Here is a 19534-nt window from a genome sequence, read left to right as displayed (position 1 = left end):
AGACGTCATTAATATCTCAATACCCATAGATGGATATAGGAAGGGTGCGTGTGGTGGTGGTCGCACTCCCTGAGATTAGAAAAGCTCCACTACCACATAACTAATAATTGCCTAGAAAAAATTTTAAACTAAAGAACTCGTATCCCCAATTTTTTTAGCAAACTTCCACTACCGCACCCCCAAAATTTTCACAACTATAGTAAAAATAGTCTTGCCCGTTATATGAACTCTACTTAAACGAACTCCAAAGAAACTCTACCATGAAAAACAATGAATTAGAAACTGATTTTTGGTGGAGATGTTATTCCCACAATATAGATCATCTTTAGAGAAAATCAGCACTTTTGAAGATGTCTAGACGTATCAAAATTTGTTTACAGTGTTATAAAATTATCCAACGGTCTAGATTTTTCAAATTTCAAAACAACATTTGACAAGGTTAAACATTTTCGTTTGGGCTGATTGCTTGTAGGAAGATTCTCTATTATGAGAAGACTATATTCACCAAATATCAACCCTCAATTCATCTTATAAATCCACTTTGGTGGTGAAGTTTATTTGGAGTTCATATAAGGTGGAGTTCATATAACGGGCTCGTTCATTCCTGTTTAATGTTATATGAATTCCACTTAAACGAACTCCAAAGAAACTCCACTATGAAAAACAATGAATTAGAAGCTGATTTTTGGTGGAGATGTTCTTCCCACAATATAGGTCATCCTTAGAGAAAATCAGCACTTTTGAAGATGTCTAGACGTATCAAAATTTGTTTACAGTGTTATAAAATTATCCAATGGTCTAGATTTTTCAAATTTCAAAACAACATTTGACAAGGTTAAACATTTTTGTTTGGGCTGATTGTTTGTAGGACGATTCTCTATTATGAGAAGACTATCTTCACCAAACATCAACCCTCAATTCATCTTATAAATCCACTTTTGGTAGTGGAGTTTATTTGGAGTTCATATAAGGTAGAGTTCATATAACGGGCGTGTTCAATTTCAAGTCTTTCATTGTATTCAATACTTGTTTTTAATCTTCTCATTTCAATCATACTTGTTTCTAAACTTTCCTTGTCATTTCAATCAAAGAAAAGAAGTTACACTCATTTGATCAAAGAAAACAAGTTGCCCACTCATTTTTGAAGACATCAAATGAGGGTGACTTGTTAACAAAGTCATCTCATTTTCTTCCTCTTTTCATTTAAAGTTTTTTTCCATTCCATCAACCTCAATATTTAAATATTTTCACCTTCCTAAACAACTTGTTTTTCAATACCTTTAGAATAGAACAATGAATTGGAGAAGTTAGACTTTTTCAGTTGAGAAATACATCCGTTAGTGGTAGAAAGAAGTTTGAGAAGCAAATTTTTTTTGTGAGAGTCGAAGTCCATTTGGATGGTGAGACAAAATATGTGTATGTTTTTTCTCCTCTTCTAAAGGAGATTATCCAGAAGCTTCTCATCACGTTTAATTTTCTTTTACAAGATGAATTTTTCTGCAATATCTCGGCAACAACAAAAAAATATATATATAGTATTTTTTGCTTCAGACCCCACTTTTGAATATCCCAAAATTGTATTAGAAAAAGTTCCATCTCTTTAGAATATAGAAAGAACTAAAGGAAAGTGCGCAGAACTTTTGCCCTAGTTCCTTCACAAATTTAAGAACCATTCTTCAAGAGATTATTGTAGAAAGTTCCATTCCAAAAGAACAGTTCTCTCCTGAAGTTGCAGAATTTATACTCATTCTGGGAGGAAAGAGGTATAATGTGATAACTTATGATGTAGTGATATAATTTTGCACTTTATTTTTACAATCACTGACAATTTGTTGAATGTTTGTTTTGTAGAGACCTTGATGAGCTAAGGAATCATCCTCTCTATGGGTTTATCACACTTCATTGAGGTATATGACAGAAGTCTTGCAGTTCCTTGAAGCATGGTCTTCTCATCAGATTGATTCCGATATTGTGACTTTTGGTAAGGGTTTACCAAGTGTTCATTACCCACTCTACAAGTGCCTCCCAAAATCCTTTCCCTCTAAAAATGCTAGTCACTGTCCGATATCTGTTAATTGAATAAGCTATGGTTATGCAAAAATGATACTGCTACGAGAATAGTATATCCTCTTGTTTCAAATTGTCCCAGAGATTGTCTTATAGCCATGTGATGCGTACGTGAACCATGATTTCGTTGTCCCTATGAGTTTATAGCTCGTTATTTTTAATTTGATGCTACTGGATGGAGCCATTATATTATGACTATCATTCGTCATTTTTAACATAGTTTGAGAATTCTTTACCTGACTTTCATATGCATTTCTCAAAGTGCCTCCTCCATTCCCGCCACTATTATCAGCTTTATGGGGACTTGCATCCGTTTCAGTGCAGGTAAAATATCTACTTGAGCTTCACTGGAAAAAAGGAAGATATGCATTTCAAAGTATTAGTATGTTGTTAAAGACAGAAACAATGCTAATATATTCCCTGCATTTTTAACGAATCATTATCCATTTATTCCAGTCCTCCACAACCAATAGTGTACGTAACAGTATACTACCATTTACTGCAACCTCTTTCGATTTGTGTGGCTTTTGTTTCCACTCTTCCGTAAGAATTCTTCGATATCTTTCTTGTCTAAACTCGAGTCTTCATCCTGTCATTAATCCAAGCATTTCAGACCAAAATTTTCCTTTTTTTTTCGTAAAAAAACGTTCTCTTTAATTTTCAGAAAGAACATAGCAGTAAGATGAAGCAGAAAAGTGCCTCATCAGTATTTCATAATTGCATAATCCTTTACAATGTATTTTAAAGACCAAACATCTCAATAAAGCTTTTCCCAAATTGCCAAATGTCACTTTTTTCATTCGATTTCTATTTAGTTTTTTCTGAAATGGGTTTTGGTTTTTCCATTCATAAGGCTATATTAAAGTAAGAGTTGAAGGTGAGACACCCCGGCAAATATGTGAATCTTGTGTGTCTTTGTGTTTGTGCAATGAACTAGCATGCAATATCTATGTAAATAAATTATTTCATCTATATCGTTCTTTCGTTCTTGAGTTATTGACAGATTGCGGTTTACAGATTCCATGCTTTCTCCTGTTGATGACATCTATACGGAAGGTGTCACTGGATCATGACCTTGGGTTTGATTGTGTAAGGCACTAACAAAATTTCTCAGTTATAGTTTCTAATTGTTTAATTAATATATTTTCTTTATCAATAATTTGAAGAGTTTCCTAAATGACGAAATGAAGTATTCCATGTGTATTTACCATCATTTCTCTGGCACACACATAAATATGAGAATTTGGTACCCTCCTTTGAAAAGAAAAGAAAAGAAAAGAAATTCAGTCCTACGACCGGCCAGATGAAGGTCAGTACACATTGATTGGTCCATTTCGTCATTTTTTTGGGGTTTGGGTTGGAGGGGGGAGGGGGTGTCAAATTCTCTAAGTTACATTTACACACGTAGGTGTGTCCATATCCGACACGGATACGATGTGTTTGACACGGTGAAATATAAAAAATTGAGGTAAATCACATACAAAATGTGTATGATATGTGTCCAACACGGACATGTGGATATGTATCTGACATAGATTTTTTCTAAAATATAAGGTGTCCATGTAACATAGCAAATTATTATATAGTGATTTGGGGGTGGGGGTGTAAAAGAACCGGTAAAAGAAAATGTTGTTCTGCAGTCCTATGAGATCTCTGTAGAAAGAGTGTGACTATGGGGTTAAGTGGCTTGCATTAATTGCTATTTTTCATAAGTAGTCACTACAGGAAGTACATTTTATGATATCATATGTCCAGACCCCAGAATATGATTGATAAGACACAGAATGTTATACCTTAACATTGTGTCTTTGGTACAAAAAATTTCCTTATACTGCATTGAATTTCATTGATTTGAAGTTCATGTAAAATTCATTTCAGGGTGGAACTTTGTGGTTCCAGAATCTGACTGACACGCCTCATGGTATTCTAGGCTCTATCTTTCCATTTCTGATTGCTGGTTTGCATTTCACTATTGTTCAGGTATGTGACTGTTCATCTCCATATTTTTTGGAAGTCTAAACACAATTCTATGCTTCTTTTGAAATTCCTTATATGAATTTGTTTTCTATTAGGGTGCGCGTTTGGGAATGAGAAATGAAATTCTAGTGAGAAATAGAATTCTCTGAGAAATAGAATTCTAAGCATTGAAGTCATATATGAGTTGTTTGGTATCCCATAAGAATTCTTTCTTTCAAATTTAAGTACACATGTCATCAAATGACATAACTGATAACACTTTGCTTATTTACATTACTGCTTAACGGCCATAACAACCATAAGAATTCCCAATTGACATGGTTTTAGGCGAGAATCAAATTCCTACCATAATGGGAGTTACATTTCTTGCTAGAATTCCGAGTCTCGGCGGTTATAGACATCCAAACATGCAATAGAATTAGAATTCCCATCAAATATAGTTAAGGTGAGAATTCTCAAGGTTCCCAAACGTACTCTTAGTTTAATTAAGTGCGTCGATTAAACAAAAATAGAAAAGTCTCCAAGAAAATGATTCGTGAAAATATCTTACAGTACGTCCCCATTTCACACACATTAGATTGAGTGTTACTTTCTGATTATTTGTGCCTTCTTCTGCGACACTTGACAATAGATTATATATTTAATTAAGTCAGTTATTTATTTATTTGGTTTTTTTATTATTTTTTTATTTTTTTATAAAAAAGGAACTATGAGGTTACCACAAGGAACTTGGATAAACCAAAATATAATGTCCTATTTTTCTGTCTAAATTTTCAGGTGCTTTTAGATAACTATTATGCTTAACATGAGTTTCCTGTGATCTCAGATAATATCTTTCCGGATGGGGAGTGATGGCAAAGACACAGGCCTGCTGAGCATACTAGCCAAAGTCAGTTGACAAATTTCAAGCTTGTATTTGCATTTTGCAGTCTGTTGGGTCTTTTCATCGTCACCATCTCATTGAATGTTAAAGGTTGAGCTGATGTGCATTGTGCTTAATCCAATTTCTTACTCGAAGGGGAAATCTCAACCTGTAAAAATTAAGTGCTTAACTCAGGGTTTCAAGTTTCAGGAATCAGGACACAACTGAATTGGTTTTTTCCCAGTTTGTTGACTTGTGTAGGGGAGCAATACCCTCATTAAGGAATATTGGGCACGCGCAAAGCATAAGCGAACTCAGTACATCGACCTCCAAGACCGATCGGGAGCAATATCCTCATTAAGGAATATTGCGCACGCACGAAGCATAAGCTAACTCAGGACATCGACCTCCAAGACCGATCTGTGAGCAGCTCCCTTCATGTAGGTGGTACGCTCGAGCTCGTTCAAGGATATCTCAGGACGGATAAACGGCTGGAGACAGAACGCCTCAGTTAAAAACACCACCAAGTGTAATCATTACCAAAATTTTACTCGTACTTCCCACCACCGGGAAATAAGGACTACCGCACCAACTTCCAATCAGCCCACGACTCATACTAAAACCAGCCCAACACACATTCACAATCTCCACCCTACACATGTACAAGAGGGTACACGTGTCTCAGAGATCAACACTCCCTTAGGCCTATAAATACCACCTACTTGAATTACGTGAGACCTGATTCTTCTCTCCCCTGAAAAAACCAAGAGAAGATACATAGGCAGCTCGCTCATCAGCGAACTCGGTCTCTCCAAAAAAACCTCAACCCATTCTCCTCTCTTCATTGCATCTAAAGGAAAACCAAAACACCCCTTTACATTGGCGCCGTCTGTGGTCTCGATTACTTGAGAAACCACTTTCACACAACTCAAAAACCAACAATTCTCAAGCCCACGAAGCATGGCAAGCCTCGAAGCTCAAGTTCAAAACCTCGCAAACCAGCTGGGTTTAACAAACGAGAGCATTTCCTTGCTCAGGCAAGAAAATACTGCTTTACGAGCACAAGTAGATGCTTACCAACAGCAACCAGTCGGTAACGTCGCTGAGAACGGCATCAACGAAGTTAATCAACAGATTAACGAATTATCACAAAGGATCGGCCAGAGTGCAGTAAGAAAGGATGCGACCTAGATTGTTCAAAAAATGCTCAAGACATAAAGCGCGTCTCCGTTCAGTGCTGAGGTCCTCAATAAACCCTCTCCTCAAGATTTTATCCAGCCACGTTTCCCAATGTATTTCATTGGCATCACGCGTGCCCGGCCAAGATGTGGCTCGATACATTCAAAGTCTGGCGCTCTATAGTTCACCCGAGTTTGATCACCTTCACTGTCGATTATTTCCAGCCAGTCTCAAGGATGGCGCTCTTGATTGATTCTTCTCACTGGAGTCTGATTCTATCAAAACCTTTGAACGACTTCTCTCGCTCTTTTGCGGTCAATACATGCCTGATAGGCGAAAAAGCAGATCTTGACTCACTGTTCTAGCTATCGTTTAGGAAAGATGAAACCATTCGCCAATTCTTAGGACGGTTCAAGGCCAAGCTGTTATGTATGGAAAGCGGCCTGAAAGAGTCTTTTGCCACACTGGCATTTTCTAACGCCTGTCGAGTGCGTAATACCGACCTCTCCAGATCATTGATGAAAGAACGCCCAGAAACGCTGTCCGAACTGTAAACTCGGGTAGACAAGTATATTAAGTTACAAGAAAGTTTGAAGTTCCATGGCTTAGCCGAAGACCAGGAGGTGGCAGCGATCTCTTATCACACCCTTCCATTATCTGCCAAAAGCGATCCATTCGCTTGCACCAAAGGCGGTACCGAAACAGACAACAAAACAAAGAGAGTTTTTCGCCTTGACACGCCCCCGCCATACATCTTGGACAAGATCCAAATGCCGAGCTTCATATTTCCGACCAGATGTGAGGCAACCAATAGATCGACCTGACAAGCCCTACTGCACATTCCACAAAGCAAAATGCCATGAAACCAATGCGTGTTGGGGGATTAAGCACTATCTCCATGACCTTGTGGAAGCTGGTCATATTAAACAGTACACCAATATTCCTGACGGAGACTTGCGCCATAAACTTATGGCTCGCCGGGTACGCAGTCGATCTCCGCCTCGCCGTAACCACCAAGAGGTTCAAGCTCGCCCTCAAAACAGAGGACGTCCCAGAGACCGTTCTCGCCACGAGCGAAGACAACACTCGTTAGATCGTGACAATGCTAGAACCATTCATATGATTACTTTCCCCGATGATTCTATAACCTCCTCCAGAGAGAAAAGACGTCGTGTTGGCGCTCTTCAGGAAGTGTATCATTTCACTTCACAGGAAGCACATGCTCCGGGCTTCAGTCAGCGAACGGGGAGATATCATTTTCCGCGAGGCCGACCTCAACAAAGGTCACGCCTCCCTCCGTCAACAACGACGACTTGTCGTCCACGCCAAGATTAGCGATCGACGATAAAAAGCGCCGTCCGATCGACCACAGGAGCTCGTGCGACATTTTATTCTATCACACCATTCAAGAAATGAGTTTACCCAAATCAGTCCTCATAGATCCGATTGCCCCCCTTTACGGGTTCAATGGCTCCAGGGCCAACCCCGTCGGTGACATCATACTCCCAATATCGGTAGGGTCTAAAGAAGACAAAGTCACCTGCAATACACGCTTCAGCGTTTTAGACATCAAGTCATCTTACAACGCCATACTAAGTCGGCGTTGGATCCATCAAATGCAAGCTGTACCGTCAACATTGCATCAAGTTCTCTGTTTTCCAGGCCCTAGAGGAATGATGGAACTTCGCAGCAATCAACTTGAAGCGTATCATTGTAATCAAATCCTATCAGCAAGTAAGACCGACAGTGTACCAATCCACACAAAGCACGAGCCCACCAGTTATACAATGGCAAACGACCTAGTTGCCAGAGTCAAAGTCCAAACTATACCGCAGAACGCTGGGGGCTCCAGCAAGAAGACCTTTTCTCCTATTCAGATACCCGCAGTCACTCCAGTAGTCGATACTTCACAAGCCAAGGCCTTAGACGTTAATCCAGTATCCGTCGTTCCATCGATCAAAGCCCCAGAGGTCGCATCAGATGTTGTCGTGCCACCATTTATGACCCCGGAAGCCGCACCATCAAATATCATGCAACCAGCCCCGGTTCCAGAGATCATGCCGACCCCTACTGTCGTCGCCACAGAGGTCGCTCCAACCTCAACTGCAGAGATCGAATCACCAAAAGACACATCGCCATCAGACGCACCACCCCAAGTTCGTCTATGTAGGGGCTAATCTTGACCCCACAGTCAAGGCCCACCTTGTAAACTTCTTATCTATGAATAAAGATGTTTTTGCTTGGTCGTATATAGATGTGCTAGGCATAGATCAGTTCGCCAATGCTAGACCAGTTCGCCAACGGCCTCGCCGACTATCCCTGCGATTTCAGAAAGCTATCAACAATGAGGTCGACAAACTCAAGCAAGTCGGTTTCATCAGAAAGGTAGACTATCTAGACTGGATCACCAACATCGTCGCGGTCCCCAAAAAGAATGGAACAGTTCGCCTATGTTTCGATTTCACGAATGTCAATCAAGAAACACCAAAAGATAGTTTTCCCCTACCTCGCATTGACCGACTTGTCGACCAAACCTGTGGTCATGAACTTCTCTCCTTCATGGATGCGTACAACGGATACAACCAAATCCCACTTGCTGAGGAGGATCAAGAGAAGACCTCGTTCATTACCGAGCAAGGAATTTATTGCTACAACGTCCTCCCGTTCGGCCTTAAGAATGCTGGAGCGACGTATCAACCTCTGGTAACTGACATGTTCCAGGACATGTTAGGAGATACCATAGAGGTTTACATCAACGACATGGTCGTCAAAAGCAAGAAAGCAGGCGACCACCTCACTCACCTTAAGCAAGCGTTCTTTAGATTACGCCGAACTCGAATGAAGCGAATCCAGAGAAATGCTTCTTTGGAGCATCCTCCGGAAAGTTTCTAGGATATCAGGTGTCACAGCGAGGGATCGAAGCAAATCCAGACCAAATCCTAGCGTTCTTAGACATGCCCGATCCACGCACAAAAAACGATACGAAGTTGTCGGGCATGGTCACCGTGACTCAACCGATTCATATCCGTATGTCCGACAAGTGCCGACCCGTTCCTACAACTCCTCAAAAGGCGAAGCGTTCTCATGGAACGATCAATGCCACTAAGCATTCGCCACTCTCAAAGAGTACCTCACCACGCCTCCCGTCTTAGCTAAACCAACAGATAGAGAAACACTGGGGCTCTATCTAGCAGTATCAGACTTCGCCATCAGCTCAGTTCTCTTCAAAGAAGAGAACAACTCAGAAAAACCGATCTACTTTACAAGTAAGATGCTCATGCCAGCTGAAAGGAATTATTCTTTCCTTGAAAGAGCCGTACTTGCTTTGTTGTATTCGGCAAGAAAGTTCAGGCCATACTTTCAAGCACATCCGATCAAAGTACTTACCGACCTCCCCTTGAAGAAAATCTTCCACAAAGAAAACAAGACTACTCGAATGGCAGTATGGGCCGAAGAGCTCGGTGAACACCACATGGAGTTTGTACCTCGAACTTCTCAGAAAGGTCAGGTCGTCACAGATTTCCTAGCAGATTTCCCTGTCGATGACCCAAATTGGGAACTAGAAACGGAGCTCGCAGACACAAAGGAACGTATCAAATCAATCTGGTCTCTCTTTGTATATGGCTCTAGCAACCCTGGAGGGAGTGGCATCGGGGTCGTCTTAGTGTCACCCGATGGAACTATGGTAGAGAAGTCAGTTCGAATCGACTTTGCAACTTCCAACAACGAGTCTGAGCACGATTGATCATGGGACTTCAGATGGCGCTTCTGGCAAGGGGGTACAAGAGCTTCAAGTCTTTAGTGACTCGCAACTGGTCGTTCGCTAGGTTGCAAAAGAGTACACTACCCATGAAGGTAACCTTTCGAAATATATTCAAGTCGTTTATCATTTATTGCCTTCTTTTAAGAAAGCTACCATACATCATTTTTTGCGTGACGAGAACCGTCACGCAGACAGTTTAGCTTACTTAGCCACTCAAACACCGAATTGTGTCCCAAGACAACTCATTGAAGTAATCGGCCGACCTGCGTACCAGGTCGAGCACGCCCTAGTTATAAGCGATCTGTTCCCTCTCTCCGCCAATCAGTTGAGTCAGACATGGATGCAGCCCATCATAGACTACATCCAGTATGGCACACTCCCTGAAGTACGTACCAAGGCCAGGCAAATATCATATCAAGCACGTCGTTATTGCTTATTTCATAACAAGTTATTCAGGAAATCTGCTGGTGGACCACACTTGCGATGCATTATTCCAGAGCAGGGTCAATTGATTTTTGCAGAAATCCATGAAGGAGAATGTGGAAACCATGCCGGAGGTCGCTCTTTAGCCCACAAAGTAATTTCCCAAGGATACTTTTGGCCCCGTATGCAGATCGATACCAAAGCATACGTCCTCAAGTGTATAAAATGCCAAACATTCGGTCACAACATCATCCAGCCCGCTTGCGAGCTGATCAGTATAGCGTGCCCATGACCATTTCACATGTGGGGCATGGACATCATGGGACCATTCATCCCACAGAAAAGCACTGGTTTTTGCTTCGTCTTAGCTGCAACCGACTATTTCACTAAGTAGGTCGAAACCATTCCTTTAGCGCATGTCAAAGAATCACATGTCAGAAACTTCATCTGGACTCACATCATCACCAGATTTGGTTTGCCACATACACTAGTGATGGACAATGGCCCCCAATTCAAAGGCAGAACAGTTAAAGAATTTCTAGTTAAGTGGAAGATCGTTCATGCATTTTCTACTCCACAATACGCTCAGAGTAATGGTCAAGCAGAAGCCAGCAACAAGGCCATCTTAGAAAATTTGAAGAAAAAGATTGAAAGGAACAAGAGCCAATGGCCAAATCAGTTGGAGAACATTTTGTCGGCTCATCACACCACAGCTCGGTCCAGTACAGGCGAATCTCCATTCTCCTTGTGTTATGGCACAGAAGTCGTAATTCCCACCAAACTGACAGTCACTACGACTCGGTCAGAGCTCGTCGAGACGGGACACAATGATTCTGTTTTAGCGAGAGGTCGACTTGCTAGAAGAACGGCATGACTTAGCCGCCATCAGAATCGCATCTTATCAACAAACTCTGAAGAACTCCTACAATAAACGAGTGCATCCTAGATCTTTCCAGCCTGGCGATCTAGTGCTAAAAAAGATGCAAGACGACTCCAAATTAGCACCTACATGGGAAGGCCCATACATCGTTGAACGCGTTATAGGCAATGGAGCATACTGGATAAAAACCCAAGAGGGGAAATTGTTGCCTCGCCCTTGGAATACTTATCTGCTGAAAAATTTTATCAATAAAACCACTGATATTGTATATTCCATTTTTCATTTAGTGTAAACTCAAGGTTAAATGTCTTATGTTGCCTATTACAACCTACTCTATTTACTTGCATCGAAAAGTCATACGGTTAAGCACGGAAACCGCGACGATTACACTTACACTCGTCCAACACTCTCTCCGAAAGCCATACTGTTTGTCATAAGCTAGAACGCGCTCGCGAAAGCGCTGCGACTCTCTGAGCTTCACAGGCTCTACAGCCTCTCCAACTCTTGTCAAGTCGAGGACCTATATTTCTAGAATCGACCAAACGAGAACGCCTCCCAGCGAAGCGACTCTCTCGGAGCTTCACGGGCTCTACGACCTCTCAACTCTTGTCAAGTCGAGGACCTATATTTCTAGGATCGACCAAACGAGAACGCTCTCCGTGAGCAGACAGCTCTCTGGAGCTTACAGGCTCTACAACCTCTCCAACTCTTGTCAAGTCGAGGACCTATATTTCTAGGATCGGCCAAACGAGAACGCTCTCCATGAGCAGACAGCTCTCTGGAGCTTACAGGCTCCACAACCTCTCCAACTCTTGTCAAGTCGAGGACCTATATTTCTAGGATCGACCGGACGAGAACGCTCTCCGTGAGCAACAGCCCTTTGGAGCTTACAGGCTCTATAGCCTCTCCGAACCTCGCTCGTCGAAGAACCTATATTTCTAGGGTCGACCATACGAGAATGTTCTCCGTGAGCATTACGCTTCTATACGCCAACACGCTCTGCCTGAGCAAAACACTCTCTTGAGTATTACTTCTAAGCTCAGATCAATGCACCTAGTGGAGAACTCTTAATTCTCGATTCAGATTATCTAGAATACTCCCAGCGTTTCTTATAACATGATGAACAAGGAAGAAAACACTAATCACAGGCAAAACGTGTCTCTAATCTAAGTCTCAAGCTCCTCAGTTATTTCAAGCCACATGCATAATAAGCAGGATGCTAACTACAAGCAATTAAGCAGAAACATGCATTTTAAACACAATCAGTAGCAATACTTGGCCAACGCCATAACAACTAGATCCACCGATCTGCTGGGACTACCCAGGAAATCTAGATCGGCATCTATTACAAATTTAACAAAGCATCGAACTGCCACTTCCGTGGAAACCAGTTCTCTGTACCAAATTAGCGAACTGCTCAGGCAAGCCTGGGACGACACAGCTCTATTGTTAACTCTCATATAAGAGAGGAGAACGTAAACAACACTCACAATTTTTCGCTAAAATAGACAAAGATAGATTGCATCATCAAATATCAGTCAAGACATGCTTATCTTCTGGAGCAGCACTAGTAGAAGTAGTGTGTCGCGCAGATCTCAGCATCACGCGCATACCTTGTCCTTGCTCCCTCGCGCCCGATTCGCTTTCTTGACATGATATGATTCGGTCGAGCGGCATATCGCGACCGCGGGCCGTGGTATCGCCTTACGTGCTTTTGCTGCTACCATTTGACATTTTTTGGCATATGCAGTCACTTCAGCTAACTCCCCCTTTAGATCAGTCATATTCGTAACCAACGTAACGTTCTCGGTAATAGCATTCTGATACTTTGTGGTCATCACTTCTAGCTTCCTCTTGTCAGCCCCCCACGCAGCTTGCATACATCCCTAGCTCGACGTGAGGGTTATCATCAGTCTCAACGTTTTGCATAGCATCTTTCAATTTATCATACCCTGCAAGAAACTGCGCGTACGAAGTTAAAGATCAAAATTACCCTGGAAACATACACAACAACTTAGCACATAAGGAGCTCACCAAACAAGGGACCATATCCATCATCCCTAATAACGTCTCCATATCTTCATCTTTCACCTCCGCCTTGTCGCCGTCCAACGCGATCCCCTTTAGAAGGCTAGTCGCTATAGGTGCCAAGTGGAAGCTACAGTCTGAGCGTTTCACTGTACGCTTCTTCCCTGTCTTCCCCAGGTAGTAGAATTCGCTCCCCACATCCCCGCAGCGTGGAGACGAATTCTCACCAGCGACTTGGCGACCTTGCCTCAGGTCGTTACGCTCCGCAGCATGACGATCGGTGTCGCCTACATGCTATGGCGACCTAAACACAATGCCACCAGCCGGACGACCAGCTCTCCTAGGTCGCTTGTTGCCTTTGGCTCCTACAGAAACAACCTTCCTCTTACCATGATCACCATGAACATGAGGATCGAACTCCATCTCCTCCATTATCAGAGGCGAAGTCTCTCTCATACTCCCTTCTCCTCTCACATATGGGCGGCACCTTGCCATGATCAAACCTACGAACAGAGATAACACCGCATGAGTTAAAACTATACACCAACTCCTTCTCAAAGAGATCACATTCAAAAATGAAAACAAACGTACCTGTAAAAGCAGCGATGAAGGTAGTGCACAGCGATAAGGCAGAAAGGAGCTAAGACAAGAAGCCAAGCAAATACCTTTGATATTCTACGAACAGTTTTACTTATTAGGTAACGTCTTTTCCTAAGCACATCATAATTACCTTGAGGCGTAAACGTCCGGGCCACCTGCCCGCCATCATTACGCTCCTTGAACCGCTCATTTTCCTACACGTGTCACACACGTGAGGAAATACTCCCATTCTCGGTAATGAACAGAACACCATGCGTCCTACTCTATGTGCAGATCACAGCGATCTAGTAACCTCATTCCAGGCGGCACCTGAAGCTAAAGACAATTTAACGATAGGACGCTCATTCAAGCCTACAGGTCACTTGCGGTCAGTTATCACCATAATCCATCTGACATGCATAGTTAAAGCAGTATCACCGTTCATACATTCAATCAAATAAGCGACACACACAACAGGGAAACAAGCAACGAGCATAGCATATAAGCAAGAAATGACTGTTCGGGCATTGTCCACAACCACGATTCGTTCCTTTAGCCGAGTTCTTTGAGCTACTCGGAAATCCAACCCGCTAAGCAATATTCATCATCACATGGTTACCCCAAACCAGTACGGGATACCAGATCGTTCAAAGTGGTAGCACATAAAAGCAAGAAAGGAGAACTGCCCAGGTCACCCCAGCAAACCAGCTCTATTGTATCACAGCTTACAAGCAAACAGATTAACAAGACGAACTTACAACTCGCCATCTCTAGGCTGACAACTAGCTCTCCAGCCACAAGTGACTCGTCAATTTCAGCATCCCTCCCATCAACCATAATGCATTACCTCCATCCAAATCCAAACTCATAAGCACGTCAGACGCAACAGCTTCAGCACGCGGTACCACAGCTTTTGGAATGATCACTGAAGAAGCGAGAACACTACCGACATCTCCCTGCACCTATTCCACTGCGGTACGAGACATCTCGCGTGCATGCTCCTCCTTCAAAGCTTTATAGTCCGCTTCCAAAATCAACAAAGTCAGGCATCCGGTCATCATAGGCTTCCGAAGGCGTCTGAGTAACCTTCTTGCAGTGCAAGGCATAATCGTTCAGCCTACCAATTTCCACAGTCGCTGCAATGACGTTCTCTTCAGCACCCTATAGTTTAGCCTCAGATCTTCTACCTTGGTATCCTTCAACATCTTTGCCAGACTCAAAGCTTGGTGTGCTTTCTTCAGGTCTTCAAGCTCCTCACGTTCCATCTTAGCGGCGTCTTGAACGTTTTTCAGCTCATCTGACAGCTTCACCACAGCTTCTCTATCTGCCTCCGTGAACTGAGCAATCTCCTTCAACTTCTGAAACCCACTTACAAGCTGCAATTGCACACAAATGTTAATAACCAGGTCACAGTAGCGTACATAAGCGAACAGATACATCAAAGGGGGACAGATCCACATACCAGACATTGTGCGATTTCCATCCGCTTCAGGGTTATCAAATTAGCCCTCGTCATCCATTATCCAAATCATTACGGTTGCCGTCTAGAGCTATCTGTTCTAACAGACAAGTCGATACCTTACTCGACTTGAAGCTACAATCAGTTCGCCTCACAGTTTGTTGAACCCCGTTGTCATCTAGATACACAAACTGTGACTCTAAGTCATCAGCAACCATATCAGATTTTCCACTCGCTTTGTGGGGACCCTTCGGCTTCGCCCGGTAGATCGGGTTCTCGCGATCGCAGGAGACGGACTAGACCCCGCCCCAAAGCTGGCCAAGTCCATGACTCGCTCGGTCGCGACTGACACCGTGAGCAAACGTAACACCCGACCACCACCACCACCGAAACCCGCTACTGGAGCTTTCCCCAAGAGCATGTCGCGCAACTTTGGCAACTCGGGCAGCATCTTGCTCGGAGGCATCATTTCTTCTCTTCTCCGACCTGCTCCTTACACGAGGATTGAAGACCACCGTCTCCAGCTCTAAAGGAGCATCACCCTTCAGGTCGGGAGCTCGACCCACCAGCCCCTGAAGCACCACCTCTAGAGGGTCGTCTCAAGCCACCACGAGCCCGGTTCCTATCTTCCCGCGTTACCAAATCACTCGCGCGCATCTCCATCACCCCTCGCCTAGTCTGACCTCGAGCTCGGTCCTTTTGCACCTTTTTTTTCCCGGATCGCAGGCCCCCCCTTTTCCACAAAGAAATGAGCAAATTCGGGCAACTTCGCTTGTTTTTTTGCTCGAGTCAGCCGCGCGAACCTCTCTATCTCCCCCCGATCAGTTCGTGTTTTCACAGAAAAATCTACAAGCAAAGCAAAGACATGGGCCAGTTAGAACAACAGTAAATCACCAAGTAAAGCGACAAAAGAAAGACATTCCTACCCACTGGATATGTTACAAATCCTAGTTTGCAACCTACATCCACTAGCACAGTAGTTGCCAACTAGCAGCAACGGCCTCTTTGTCCAGGCCTTATTGCTTACACCGTCAATCACAGTAGAACGCATCGCCATCGTTTGCAAACTAAAGTTCAGATTACCAGATCGCCTCATGACATAATGCTCAATTATGTCAGATACCCCTATGTGGTATTCCCCACTCGCATTCAATAGGTCGAACACCCTAAACAGTCGCCAGGTGTTACCAACAAACTGACAAGGAGACTTCCAACAATGAGCCAAGAAGTCACAAACCAGTTTCGAGAACGGTATTTGCATATACGCTCTCAACTGGCCCTCACAGATGATTACCCCACCATTCGGCGGGTTGTACTCTTCACTACGTACATTTTCACTCAACCGTGGTTCGTATATCTCTAGATCGGGAACGTTGATCCCATAAGCTGCCCTCAGTTCGGGGAACGAGCTCGCAGCACGACGATCCACCGTCCTAGGGGGCAACTTACTTGATGACGAACTCTCCCCTCGACCTGACGTACTGGCCACAGCACCTTCCGACCCAAATCATGTATTACCCTCGTCTACCCTAACTTCCTCATCCAACTCAACCTGAATGCCAACACTCACCGATTCTTCATTATCATCCTCATACTCACCACAGCTTAATGAAACCTCCTGAACCTCTTCCGATCGAGTATCGCCAGAATCAGACATTATGACGTCTCCTTTTTATCAACTACCCAAGCTTAAACCCTACACCCTAACATTGACCTACTTACTCAACAAATCGCACTTGAACAAGAGGAAAGCAAATTGAAAATGAAAAGGCAGCAGCAGCAGAAGCACTAACCTGAGAAACCCTAGCTTGCGTTTTTGTTGGAGAAGGAAATAGGAAATACTTTTTCGAATGTCCCAAATTTGATTTTGTACAACCGCCCGTTCAATTACCAAGAAGTTATGATTACATCCTATGCTCTAGCCCGCACACGTGTTCCAAGGACCTGTCTTCTCAAAGTTCCGAATAACGCTGCGACACTTTTCTTTACCAACTGCTACGATTCTGTCACGCGCCAATTTCCCTTTCCCGCCAAATCATCATGCCGCATGATTCAAGCTTTACGGCATCTCAGTCGGATCGTCCACCCCAGCTCGCTCATGCTCTACACGTACTTCCATTTTTCTCTCAGTAGATCGTTTCCATGGACATAGACAATCTACTGAGAGGGGGCTGTGTAGGGGAGAAATACCCTCATTAAGGAATATTGCACACGCACGAAGCATAAGCGAACTCAGGACATCGACCTCCAAGACCGATCGGGAGCAATATCTTCATTAAGGAATATTGCGTACGCACGAAGCATAAGCGAACTCAGGACATCGACCTCCAAGACTTATCTGTGAGCAGCTCCCTTCATGTAGGTGGTACGCTCGAGCTCGTTCAAGGATATCTCAGGACGAATAAACGGCTGGAGACAGAACGCCTCAGTTAAAAACACCACCAGGTGTAATCATTACCAAAATCTTACTCGTACTTCCCACCACCGGAAAATAGGGACTACCGCACCAACTTCCAATTAGCCCACAACTCATACTAAAACCAGCCCAACACACATTCACAATCTCCACCCTACACATGTACAAGAGGGTACACGTGTCTCAGAGATCAACACTCCCTTAGGCCTATAAATACCACCTACTTGAACTACGTGAGACCTGATTCTTCTCTCCCCTGAAAAAACTAAGAGAAGATATGTAGGCAGTTCGCTCATCAGCGAACTCGGTCTCTCCAAAAAAACCTCAACCCATTCTCCTCTCTTCATTACATCTAAAGGAAAACCAAAACACCCATTTACAACTTGTACTGCTCACTCGGCCTAATTGGGTCCATTTTTATTTTTGATTTGGGATTCCTCTCGTTTTATGCGAGTCTGGAATAGTTGGTCTTATTGCATTCATTCCATTTTAGATCGTCTTAGATCATCTAAATTGACTTTGTTGGAATTGAGCATGTAGAAAGCTCTATATTAGTTTTCATGTATAGAGCGCGACATGCGCTCAGATGAAGTACAAATGGAGTGCGACCTGCCTTTCAAAGGAGCGAGTTCTAGTAACTTTGAAAGGACCGTGTTTCTCAAGTCACTGACTATTTTGTTTCTATTTGTTGTAACCTCTATATAAACTAAATTGTAATCTCTTAGAATTCAATCAAGTAAATATACACTGAATTGAATTGAATCCTCTGGTTCTACATGGTATCGGAGCCAAACTATTGAAATCCGCTGCGTATTACAACCATTAATCAAACCATCCTTGAATCCTTGAATCAAACCCAAATTTTTTCCAAACCCTAAACCTAAAACCCAAATTTTTCGTTTTTTTTTTGCAATGGCTGAATCTGACAACAATTCTTCCAACGTCATTCATCACCATTACACCCCACAAGAGAACTCCGTGTTCCCAAAATCTATTTCATTAGATGAGTCCAACTATACCATATGGGCTCCTCTCATACGGATGCGTATTGGAGCAAGGGGAAAGATTGGTTTTTTAACTAGCACAAAGATTGAACCGGATATGAATTCGACCGAATATGAAGGTTAGGCAACAGATAATGAAAATGTGAAAAGTTGGCTTATTGATTCTATGGAGATTTCTCTTATGAATCGATATATTCGTCTTCCTACTGTAAAAGACATTTGGGAGGCTGTGGAGAAGACCTTCTATGATTACTCTGATGAAACTTGAATTTTTGAATTGAATACGAAGTGATTTGAAGCGAAGCAGAATGGGAGACCGATTCCTTCCTATTACAACGAATTGGTGGCCATGTTCCAGGAGATTGATCAAAGGGTGACCTCCCAGAATAACAATGTTGCAGCTGTAGTCCAGGACATGTCAACAATGTCCGGATTAAGGGTTCTATGTTTTGTGTGGACTCGATTCGAGTATGATCAAAAAGGAGAGATTCTTCGCAAGGACCCTAAATTTTCCTTGGAGCAAAGCTATGCTTACATTCGCAAGGTGCAATCGGAGAAACAGGCTATGGGGCACTCTGTATCCACTGAATCATTTGTCTTGGCTGTTCATAGCAAGACGATTACTCCACCCTGTTTCTCTGGTTCTTCACGCAACCCTAAAGGTAAATCCAATCCTTATGCAGATAAAAAGTGCAGTGTTTGTAGGGAATTGGGTCATAGCAAGGAGAGATGTTATGAAGTGATTGGCTATCCTGATTGGTGGGACTTCGCAAAGAGGCCATGAAAGAATATAAGCAAGGCTGCTATTGCTAATGTTGTGCATGGACATCCAGACCATGCTTCGGCTAATGTAACCCAATTAGGTATGAATGGTAAGGTTATTTCGAATAGTACATG

General features: G+C 43.0%; 1 protein-coding gene across 1 annotated transcript in view; it reads left to right on the top strand.

Moving 5' to 3' along the window:
- Positions 1–1911: 1911 nt before the first annotated feature.
- Positions 1912–19534, top strand: part of LOC147474535 (ALBINO3-like protein 2, chloroplastic) — a 37386-nt gene continuing 19763 nt past the window's right edge. Inside the window, exons 1-5 of the mRNA XM_086585109.1 lie at positions 1912–1981; positions 2330–2391; positions 3085–3156; positions 3946–4047; positions 4871–4933. Of these exons, the coding sequence (XP_086441235.1) occupies positions 1912–1981; positions 2330–2391; positions 3085–3156; positions 3946–4047; positions 4871–4933 (369 nt within the window). The remainder of the gene's footprint in view (positions 1982–2329; positions 2392–3084; positions 3157–3945; positions 4048–4870; positions 4934–19534) is intronic.

Source organism: Coptis chinensis, chromosome 9, assembly GCF_015680905.1.
Source record: "Coptis chinensis isolate HL-2020 chromosome 9, ASM1568090v1, whole genome shotgun sequence".
NCBI classification, from domain to species: Eukaryota; Viridiplantae; Streptophyta; class Magnoliopsida; order Ranunculales; family Ranunculaceae; genus Coptis; species Coptis chinensis.
This window is presented reverse-complemented; position numbering and strand designations above follow the sequence as displayed.